Genomic DNA, 11,736 nt, shown 5'->3' with positions numbered 1-11,736 from the left:
TTGGAAAAGAATATGATTTAAGAGATCAGTGATAGCTTGCAATACTTCTGCTTGTTGCATTATAAAATATAATGGTGCATGATAAGCAGGAAGCAATGTTCAGTTTATGTGAATTGTACTTCTCTGTTGTTGTAAGAAGCAATGCTACCTTTAAAATCCACAAGAGGACAGAAACATTCTAACTGTATGCTGTTAGGTCATTAAGGACGTAAGCCACTGCCCACCACCTGAGTTACAGCCTGCCCATTCGTCATTCTCAGCTTCACTCAGCTGCTTGGCAGTATACAGCCAAACAAGTCATGTGCTGTCCTTTTAGTTTAGAAGGGATAAAGTTGATTTTCCTTACTACATCACTGCAGACTATAGTCAATTGGTATGGCCCACATTCAGAGAGATTAGACTTCTTCTTTGCTCCATTTCAAATTTAAACTGTGGTATTACACTCATTCCCGGCTTTAAAACCCAGCAACATTCAAAGGGAAGTGATCTGACCTGTTATATAGTAGGCATACAAATTAGACAACACCTCCAGCGATACATTGGAAAATGTTCTCTGTCTACAGTCCCGGGAGATTTCTGAGCTACTCTGCTCCTTGTTCACCCACAGATACCAGCGCTTTTCCTTTTCCACTAGGCAGCCTTCCAGCCACTCTTCCCCAAGCCTGTAGCGTTGCAGGGCGTTGTTGTGACGCAAGTGCAGGGCCCGGCACTTGGCCTTGTTGCACCTCATAAAATTGGCCTCACCCATTGGCATGCCACCCCTGGGTTTGCCTCCGCTCTGCCTGGTTTTCTCCCATTGCCCCTTCAAACCTAGTTTGAAGCTCTTTCAATGAGCCCTGCTAGCTCCTGTCTGAGGATCCTTTCCCCACTTTGAGACAGGTGCCTCCCATTTGTTGCTAGCAGGCCAGGTGTCACGTAAACTGACCCATGATCAAAAAACCAAAATTCTGCTGGGGACACCAGTTCCACAGCCAGGTATTGATCTGCTTGGGTCTTCCTCTATCATCCCTCATCACACCCTGCAACTAAGGGAGCAGAGGAGAACACTACTTGTGCTCCTGATCCCTTAACCAGTCGTCCCAAGGCCCTGAAGTCCCGCTTGATTGCCTTTGGATTTCCCGTTGCAGTCTCTTTGCTGCCCACCTGAAAACTTAGTAGTGGAAAATAATCTGAAGGTCTTTCCAGGGCAGGAAGTTTTCTCTTCATGTCTTCTGTAGCCGTGTCTGGAGCGCTGCGTCCAAGCTCTGGGCTCCCCAGTACAAGAAAGAGATGGACTTGCTGGCGTCGGTCTAACACAGGACCACAAAGTTGATTAAAGGACTGGATCATCTTTTGTATGACAAAAGGCAAAGAGAGCCAGTATCCCTTAGCCTGGAGAAGACAAGGCTCAGGTGTGATCTTATCAATGTGGATGAACACCTAAAGGGAATTATGAATAAAGATGAGGGAATCAGACTCTTCTCAGTGGTGCCTACTGACAGAACAAGAGGCAATTGGCACAAATTAAAATACGTAAAATGGACTTCCATCTGACCATAAGAAAATGCATTTGTAGCATTGTTTTACTGGGAACAGAGAGGTTGTGCCATCTCTTTATCAGAGAGCCAGCTAGAAGTCCTGGCCTTGGACTTGTCCTTAAGCATGAAGGTAAATTTCTATCTGGACAGTACCTCTGTGCGTACCAGTCCTCCAGGACTCAAGAAAACGAAATTCTCATTTTTGCCACAGAAGAATTTCAGTGCATCATTGATTCTAATTTCTTATTCTAATTTCTCTCACCTAATCTAAATAAACTTTCTACTCCATTTCTTGACCAATTATTTGCGAGCCCTGGCCAGGGACTCCTCCAAGGAGCTATAGTACTTGTTTTGGGCTTTGAATTAATATCTGTGTACATTTTTCCTACAAACAAGTGTATTAACTCAAGAAAATGAATTTGTTAAAACAGACTTAACAAACTCATCATTGAGAGATATTTTTGTGTGGGTTTTTTTTTGTTTCTTTCTTCTTCTTGTTTTTTTTTTGTTGCTCTCAACAGGTGCTGCGTGTAAGAACAAGACAAGGAAACAACGACACATCTTCCAAAGCCAAAATGTATTTTTAAATTGAAGGCTGCCCTCTGAAATAATATAAAATACCTCTCTATCTTAGGAAAAGTTTATGATTAACGGACATGTGATTTTTACTTCTACCAGTGCCTGTAGTGCCCACATTTGCATCTTTAAATTTTCCACTCTGTACTTCTTGTCTGGAGAAAACCTTGGGCTAGAGATAAGGCCATTTCTAAAAATGTATTTCTAGCAGCTCACACTTCCAGTCCACCAGTCGGGGTCTGAGGCTGTGTCAAGATCATGAAGTACATACTGTTTGTTGCCTTTGTTGGTGTGGCTGGTGAGTGCATTCTTTACTTCTGTCCTTGTAATTTATAAGGAAACTCATTTTCTGAGCATATTTGCAAGGTAGTCTGTTGTGGGAAAGTGAAGTCCATTTTCAGTTTGCAAAAGTTTTAAGGCATACCACTTTTGACTGCTGTCTGTTCATACTTGCTTCTGTCACAAAATGTGGAACGAATGCCTTCATAGGGGTTCTTGACCCAGGAGTAGTGAAACATGTCCATAGCTTCAGAAAAAGACTATCTCTCTCTTAAGGACTATGAAGTACAAAGATAATTCCTCTGGCTCAGGAAGTCCTAAAGCTGCTGTGAATTTTTGGACTATGGGCAAGTGATCCAAGGAAATATCACTGCAAACTTGTTTTTGTACTTACACTCAGTCCAGCATTGACTACTTCTGCAAACAGGATGGTGGGACAGACATATCTTTGATCTGTTCCAACAAGATCACCTCTTCTATGTCCTTATTTTCACTCTGGGACTAGCAGCCACTGCTTTAGATGCAGATACGTGAGATGCCAACCTAAGCCTTATCACCTTATTTTAGGGAGCTGCAAACGAATGTCCATTACACTTGCCCACCACTGCTCCCAAGAGTTTTTACAGAAGTAGAGCCTGCAGGTGAGATGCCTCAGGCAGTCACAGGCGCACAAGATTCCTTATGCCAGATGCTGACATACATCACTCCTTATCTCTCAGTTGCCTTTCCCGTCAACACTGACGATGATGATGACAAGATCGTGGGAGGCTACACCTGCGCAGCGAACTCTGTCCCCTATCAGGTGTCCCTGAATTCTGGCTATCACTTCTGTGGAGGTTCCCTCATCAGCAGCCAGTGGGTCCTTTCAGCTGCTCACTGCTACAAGACGTGAGTGGAAAAAAAATATTTTCTTCCGTAACTTACTTCTTTCTTGCAGTTCACTTCTAGCGGAATTCTGATCTGTGAGAGCCAAATATGTGACTCCCTTCTGAGAGAAGGCAACCAAGGCATGTGTGGCTCATTCAGGAAGGTGGGAGAAGGCATTATAAGGGGTTTTTCACTCCTGCAGATGTTTCTCTGAATGCAGAGCACTTTCTGAAATGACAATGCGATAACCTAGCAGCAGGTTATGGGCTGTGATTTCTTATAATTTCATCAGTCTTGGTAAGACTTAGCCACTGGAGAACAGGAAGAGGAATGAGGCGAGGGTGATAGCAGTTTGCCTTTTTCCAGAAGATTTGTACAAAGTACTGTTATATATTTAACTTGTCCCAGCTCAACAAAATAAACCTGCAGAAATTCACCACCTCTACTGGGAGTGGGTAAGATTTCAGTGTCGATCCCCAGGACTTATTGCAGGACAAGAAGGATAACCTGAATTAAAACAGCTACGCCAATAGTGATGTTGAAGTGAGTGCGTATGGTGACAGGGAGGTTTCTCGTTGCCTGTCGGAAGCAGTAAAGTGTATGCCATTCCTGCTCTTTTCCAGTCGCATCCAAGTGCAGCTTGGGAAACAGAACCTGGCACTCACAGAATCGACACAGCAGTTGATTAATGCAGCTAAAATCATCCGCCACCCTAATTACAACTCCAGAACACTGAACAACGACATTATGCTCATCAAGCTTGCCGAACCAGCCCGGCTCAACCGAGCTGTCCAAGCAGTTCCTCTGCCAACCAGCTGTGTGGCCGCAGGCACCACGTGCCTGATCTCTGGCTGGGGCAACCTGCTCAGCTATGGCAGTGAGTACTCTGTGGGAACGTACAGCACCATGAGGGCCTGGGATATGCTCTAAGATGTCACCATTAAGTCCAAGTAGTATAGGGTAAAGCACAGAGAAGTGCTGTGGGACAGGCCTTTTTGAGTGATCAGTGTCTGTAGGATGGTAACCATTGAAGTGCTTTAAAGGCAAGCCTTTATAAGGTACTTCCTCTTGTTCTGTGTTAGAGACATGGAATCACTTCAGTCACCAGGATGTTCACACTGCCATCAATTTTGTGGCCTGGTGCCACCAGCTGTGCAGTGCCAAGCATTGGCAATTTAACAGATGTGCATAGAGTTGTCAGTTCTCTGAGAACAAGATCAAAATCTGTGACTGTCGATCTCAAATGCCTACAAGAGAGCTCCCTTCTCCTACACCAATGGTCAGAGGTGTGGACAGTGACTCATGTCTCATCCACTGGTGACAAGTAAACCTGCACCAGAGGAGCGGATGGTTTTCCTGAGGCCCAGGTTTCCTCCAACATACATGCTACAAGAACAGCTTTTAGCTCCACACTTGCCACCTGATGATTTTCCAGGTATCAGAAAAATAAATGTGGCTGCAGTGTAAAATGGTGGACCCATGGATAGAATCTGTTCCATCTAAACAAAATAAATCCATGCTGCAGTTACTGCTCAGAGGAAAAATGACGAGTGCTAAAGTAGGATGTTCAGTGATTACTTTTCTGCTAAGAAAGACCTTCTCTGGGCTCTGAAATGGGCTGAGAGATGTCATCAACCGTCTCTCTCTATTTTCTCATAGGTCTGTATCCAGATGAGTTGCAGTGCTTGAATGCTCCTGTACTCACCTCAAGCCAGTGCAACCAAGCCTACCCTGGGCAAATTACCAACAACATGATATGTGTAGGATTCCTGGAGGGAGGAAAAGACTCCTGCCAGGTGAAACTCCGGGCTCTCCTTTCCCATGTGTTTCTCTCCTGCCTTTTCCTAGTAGAACAGGCCATCATATTAGGGGAATATGTTATCCTCACTGCACTGGCATGTCTGAATGTTGTGATTTTCTGAACAACAGCAGACACTTAGGGTGCAAGTTGCTTATTGAGTGAGGCTGGATTTTTTCCCCACTCAATTAGTGATTGTCCCTTTTTTGAGACAATAGTCTGCCCTAAATGTCCACAGGCAGACTATGCCGCCTCCTGCACCTCAGGCTGTTGAACATCGGGGAGTGCCGCACCAGAGAGGCAGTAGTAATCACTTTAGAGCCTGGGTCGCAAACCTTAGTTTTGGACTCACCAAAAATGAAATGGCCAGGATGCCAAGATCCAGGCAGTCTGGAAAATGAACACACTTCACAATTGCTCTGCCTTTACATGTGCCTAGCTCCAAGGACATATTTGCCAGAATAATGTTTAAGGCACACATATCCTAAGCATCTGCCAAAGACTGCATCCGTCAAAATCAGGCAGCTTACTCATCCTTAGCTGTGGTGCCCTTGGAGCTAAAGTAAGGTACAATAGTATCAGGGGTAGAGCCGTAATCAGAAATGACCTTTCTAGAAGTTCTGTGTGGAAAAAGCCCAATGGAGCTCGTCGAATGTCCATGATTTCTGGGATCTCTGGCTCATCACTCATGCTGATACCATTTGCCGAATAACCGTACCTTTTATCTCCACAGGGGGATTCCGGAGGTCCAGTAGTCTGCAACGGGCAGCTCCAGGGCATTGTTTCTTGGGGTAATGGATGTGCAGAGAGAGGCTATCCTGGGGTTTACACTAAGGTTTGCAATTATGTCTCCTGGATCAAAGAAACTGTGGCTGCAAACTGAGACTCTCTTGTTCTATGCATCCTGGCTTTTCTCATCATTTTCTTCTGTTTTGGGACTGGAGAGACAAAAATGATTAAAAAAAAAATAATAAAGACTTTCAGGCACCTCTTCTCTGTGCAACGTTTCTCTGGGTACTTCCATAGGCTATGATACGGAGAAAAGAGGCAGAGAATATCATGCTGGGGAAAATATTTACTGTTTATAGTGCCTCTCAACTAGCACCATCTTGGAAGATTTTGCAGGTTCATCTTCAGGAGTCTTTCAGTCAGTTACAGGGAGCCATCTCTGGAGCAAAACATCTTTTCTGTTTATGAGGTGAAATGGGGAATGGGGAGAATTTTCAAAGAAATCTGACGGAGAGGAGAGGAGAGGAGAGGAGAGGAGAGGAGAGGAGAGGAGAGGAGAGGAGAGCAAGGCATGAAGGAACAAGTGCTGTTTGCTGACAGAGAGCTTTGTGCCTGACTCTCTCAGATGTTTTGTCACTGAGATAGCTCTTAGGAGACTGACAGGTGCCTGACTCATTGAGATAGGCACCATATACGAACAGGATCAGATTATGGGTTTGTGTCCCATTCTTCCGGTGAGGTGTGGAAATTACTTTACAACCTGTGAGGTTATAAAGAAGGTATGTTCATTCAGTGCTGGGTACGCGGGGGATAATGCCGCCCAAGATGTGTGCAAATTTCCAGCAGCTGCAAACTTGGTTAAATGCTCTAAAGTATTACATATTAATGAAAATTCTAGGAACACCTATACATAGTCATAACCTGACCCCGAGAAGTCGGTTCTTATTACAATGTGTTCCAGGAAATCGTTTCCACAGTCTGCCCCCCGCCCCGGCCCCTCCTGGTTGCGCCTGTGCAGTGCCACCTGGTGGTCGTGGGCGAGGGTCTCCTGGATGAAGGCCCACAGGACTCTTCGCTGTACACTTTTACCTCTGGCCTGGTGTGCTGCGTTGCCTGGGGCTCAAACTGATGAACTGCTTAGAACTGGCTTATCTCCTGTCCTGTGCCCAAGATTTTCATTATCTTGTTCACCCAAGGATGCAGCTAGGTTTTTTATCTTTGCAAGGCCTGTGAAGTCATCACTGAACTGCTGTTTCTCATACAATAAGTTACACAATGCTCTAAGCTAGGCAATTGCTATGTGGGTTAAGGGTTGGCTCTTTAAGTGTCTTTAAGTGTTAGTTAGTTGGTTCCCTGTATCACTGGAAGCACCAGCTAAATTCCTTCTCAGCATCTGCCTTTTTCCAGAAAAAGCCGTGAACTGTAGCCTGGCATCTTTCCCTTCAGTCTGTTTTCACCAGGAGAAAGAGTTCTTATCTGGAAGCACTTGAAAGTCACAGGTTTGCCCTCCCTGACCACTGCGAGTGGACACTGGTTGATATCTCTGCCTGGTATGTTCGGGGAAAGGAGAAGAAAATGTTGGAGGATGAAGAAAAGGATGCAACAAAAAGAGAAAATGAAAAGGCAGAGAAGAAATACTTCTATCATCAGACAGAGCAGATTCTGAAATATGACAGACAGGTGTGTTGAGAAGGGTAGTCTGGAAACAGTCCCAGTCCTCTGTCACTATCCCCCGGATGTGTCAAGATCTCTAGTGGGTAAAGAAGAAATTCCACTTTCCAGATTCTTCATTCTCAAATTTCTGGAATATCCTCACATGGCTGGGACATCACTAATGCCTGCGGTGGACAGTGCCATGAAGAGGTCACTGACAAAGTTGTTCCCTCCTTTGTACTATCTAATAAGAGAAGCAGACATCTGCAGAGCACTCTAGATGTGAGGACATTGTCTTTCTCACTCTCTCTGCTGACATGTGCACACACTGCTTTTATCACACAGCTCTGCACAGCAGGAGTGAGAGGATTACAGAGCTGTGAGCCATGGTTGGAGCCTAAGGGTCAACAGGAGAAAGTGTCCTGTACTTTATTTTTCTCAGGAAGAAGTCCAGTGGGATCAAAAGCAATGCATTTGAGTTCACAAAGCCATGCAAACCTTGCACCAACCTGGCATGGCAGGGAAGTAACCAAGTGGTAGAGGCAGTCCATGTCCAAAAATTATAACAGTGCCTTGGGCACCAATACAAAAGTGACAGAGATGCCTCACTACTCTGGAAAAGGATTTATCCCTCTGCCTCAGCAGAATTTCCCCATCCCAGCTTGTGCCCATCACCTTTCAGTCATTTCCCGGGCACCCCCAAGGAGAGTCGGTCTCTAACCCATCCTCAGCTCCCTCTGGGGAATGAGAGGCTGCAACTAGTGTTTCCCTGCCTTCTCATCTCCTGGCCAGACAAACCCAGAACCCTTAACCTCTCCTCACCTGCCCTGTGTTCCGGTGGCTCACCACCTCCAAGACCTCTGAGAGACATCTGCCTTGTCCTGCGGACACAAGGTGGTTCCAGTCCACAGCTGTGGCCTCCCCAGTGTGGAACAGGGTAGTGGAATGATCCCCCTCCTGGACCTGACAGCTCCATTCTGGCTAGCAGAGCCAAAGGTATGGTGGATTATTGCCACAGAGCACCTTGCTGACTGGAGGTAGTGTGTTGCCCCGGACAGCCCTGGGTCCTTCTCTCTTGAGCTGCTCCCTAAGCTTTTCCAGCGAATGGATTAGGTAGTAAGGGTCTGAGCTGTAGCCAGGCCAAGAACTCCTTTTAGGAAACACACAAGGAAGCAGAACGGCACACTGAACAACAATAAGTTGTGAGTGCAGATGAGTCTCGTGCATACCTTTCTCACTGTATGCAATCTGACTACTAGCCAACCACTTTATTCCATACCTGTGGCAGCCTGGCTGAGCCTCCTTTGAGCTCTCTTTGCCAAACAAAGGTGTCTGTATGGCAATGATCTTCTACTTCTCACAGATCACTGGATGAGCCCAGTTCAAGTTTTCTATTAGTCATTTAGCCTAAGTAATGTGTTTTAAATAGAGTGAATCACTTGGAATTATAAGGTCACATCATTTTTAATATACTGTCTGCTTAGTTCCGTAGTTAGCTGAACTTGGTGAAATCTTAAACTCTATGTCATAAGGCTCCTCTCATGTTCACCAACCTTGTATCTACCTAATTGAAAACAAAGCAGCTACGAACCATCAACACCACCCACAAGGTAATGCCTGTTTTGCACTCTGCTGAGCAAAACAGGATTCTTTCAGACAAAATAACACCTTCAAGGCCAGCATGAAGCAGCTATGGACCATCAACAATGTCTGCAGCTAAACAAAACAACGGCCTGTCTCAATGCAGTCAAAGAATCCAATGAGAAGCAAGAGGACCCCAGCCTCAAATATTACTATTGGACTGAATCATCGTGTGAGGGGTGGGAAATGGTCTGTAAGGGTATAATTTCCCAGGGACTTCTATGCTCAGCTCAGCACCTCTGTGAAGGCACAAATGCTCGAGCTGACACTGCTGCTGTACTATTCGAGTAAATTGTTTATTTCTACGAACTTTGATGCCTGAAGGATTACTTCAAGAGACCTAGGATCCGGACTTCGGAGCAACCTGGAGGGGGCTGAGATGCAGAATGGTGAAATTTTGACATCCTAGCCAAATGACAAAAATAAGCGGGTGTGCACATGTAATCCTTTGGCCATGAACACATATAATCCCTTACCTGTTTTTCCTTTACCCTCTGTCACGGAGGTACCCCAAAAGTCAATTTAGACAGGCGATAAGCTCCAAAGAGACTTTATTCCAAGCAGAACTCTTTATCAGAGAACCAACTAGAAATGGGGTTTGTCTAAAATTATTCAGCACTCCAACAACATTACAAAACAGAGGTTCAGATACCGTTTAGGACTTCAACTACGACACAGCCAACTCAAACTCAGCAGATCAAATCCCACAACTCTGGAGGGATGATTCACATTCAGTTGCGGAGGGGAGCTGCTCTGGAGCCAACTTGGTCTGCAGCAAAGCAGCAGATCTCAGCACAAGGAGGATTTTCCCAAAGCAGGGGAACGCCGAGGCAAGTGCCAGGAACCGCCAACTCTCGTGATGGTTACTGACATGGCCTGGGCATTGCCAGGGCAACGGTGACCACGCCTATAAAAAACAGCCTAGGGAGTGCTAGCAACCGGAGTGTGGCAAACAGAGCGGGACATAGCAGCTTGTGTGGCAGTTTGCGTGGAAGGGCGTGCAGGAAGGGCGCAGAAGCTCAACCAGGGCGTAATTGTATCCACCTGGCAGAAAGCCATGTCTTCCGTAAGGCTGGCCTCCAACACAAGGGATGCAACTGTCCAGACCAAGATCTGGTGGGAAGACGCTGCCACCCAGGCGTCAGGTTACAGGGTGCGCCCTGCTCCTACGCCGATACCGGATGGCATCAGTGAACACAGCTGTGGGCAATGTGTCCACGTAGAGGCGCTTAGTGACAAAGCTCCAGGAAGAGGTGAGTAGGTTGAGGAATATCAGGGAGAGTGAAAGACCACTGGGAGTTGCACCCTACCTTCCCTGGGGCAGGCCCAGCGGGTAGACAGGGTGCATTGTACAGAGGACTCACTACTCTCCGCATGGTGGAACTTAGTGACTCAAGGGATAGGGGGCAATGGCAGCATGTTCCTGCCCGACACAGAAGGAGGAGGGTCTCTGCTGTGACTACTCCACCTTCCCAGATTCCCTTGCACAACAGTCATGAGGCTCTGCAAGTGCAACCGAACAACAATATGGAGGAAGATGGTTCAGCTAAGTTGAAGGTGCCGCAGAGGACAAGTTGATCTGCACCCTCGTCAAAACAGCTGCTATAAAGGAAAAAAGATGGGTCGTTGTCATAGGAAGGGAACAGAACGCTCGATATGCAGACCGGACCCACTTCTTAGAGAAGTCTGGTGCCTCCCTGGGGCCAGAATTAAAGACATTAAGAGAAAACTTCCTGCCTTGGAAAGACCCTCAGATTATTTTCCACTACTAATTTTTCAGGTGGGCAGCAATGAGACTGCAATGGGAAATCCAAAGGCAATCAAGCGGGACTTCAGGGCCTTGGGATGACTGGTTAAGGGATCAGGAGCACAAGTAGTGTTCTCCTCTGCTCCCCTAGTTGCAGGATGTGATGAGGGATGATAGAGGAAGACCCAAGCAGATCAATACCTGGCTGTGGAACTGGTGTCCCCAGCAGAATTTTGGTTTTTTGATCATGGGTCAGTTTACGTGACACCTGGCCTGCTAGCAACAAATGGGAGGCACCTGTCTCAAAGCGGGGAAAGGATCCTCAGACAGGAGCTAGCAGGGCTCATTGAAAGAGCTTCAAACTAGGTTTGAAGGGGCAATGGGAGAAAACCAGGCAGAGCAGAGACAAACCCGGGGGTGGCGTGCCAACTGGGTGAGGCCAGTTTTATGAGGTGCAACAAGGCCAAGTGCCGGGCCCTGCACTTGCGTCACAACAACGCCCTGCAACGCTACAGGCTTGGGGAAGAGTGGCTGGAAGGCTGCCTAGTGGAAAAGGATCTGGGGGTGTCAGTTGACAGCCAGCTGAATATGAGACAGCAGTGTGCCCAGGTGGCCAAAAAGGCCAACAGCATCCTTACGTGCGTCAAGAATACTGTGTTCAGTTTTGGGCTCCTCACTACGGAAAAGACAATGAGGAGAGAGTTCAGAGAAGGACGATCAAGCTGGTGAAGGGTCTGGAGAACAAGTCTTACGAGGAGCAGCTAAGGGAAATGGGGCTGTTTAGCCTGGAGAAAAGGAGGCTGAGGGGTGACCTTATCTCTCTCTACAACTACCTGAAAGGAGGTTGTAGCATGGAGGGTGTTGGTCTCTTCTCCCAAGTAACAAGTGATAGGATGAGAGGAAACGGCCTCAAGTTGCACCAGGGGAGG

General features: G+C 46.6%; 1 protein-coding gene across 1 annotated transcript; it reads left to right on the top strand.

Moving 5' to 3' along the window:
- Positions 1-2,299: 2,299 nt before the first annotated feature.
- LOC309446524 (trypsin I-P1-like) lies at positions 2,300-5,920 on the top strand (the record flags this gene model as incomplete). Its single annotated transcript, XM_082066344.1, has 5 exons — positions 2,300-2,391; positions 3,092-3,260; positions 3,863-4,116; positions 4,899-5,035; positions 5,771-5,920. The coding sequence occupies exons 1-5, from the start codon at positions 2,352-2,354 to the stop codon at positions 5,918-5,920; spliced, it is 750 nt and encodes a 249-aa protein (XP_081922470.1). The 5' UTR covers positions 2,300-2,351.
- Between the last annotated feature and the right edge of the window lie 5,816 nt (positions 5,921-11,736).

The sequence above is a fragment of the Streptopelia decaocto genome (assembly GCF_964273445.1).
Source record: "Streptopelia decaocto genome assembly, chromosome: 1".
NCBI lineage: Eukaryota > Metazoa > Chordata > Aves > Columbiformes > Columbidae > Streptopelia > Streptopelia decaocto.
Note: the sequence above shows the minus strand (reverse complement) of the source record. Positions and strands in the feature narration are given on the sequence as shown.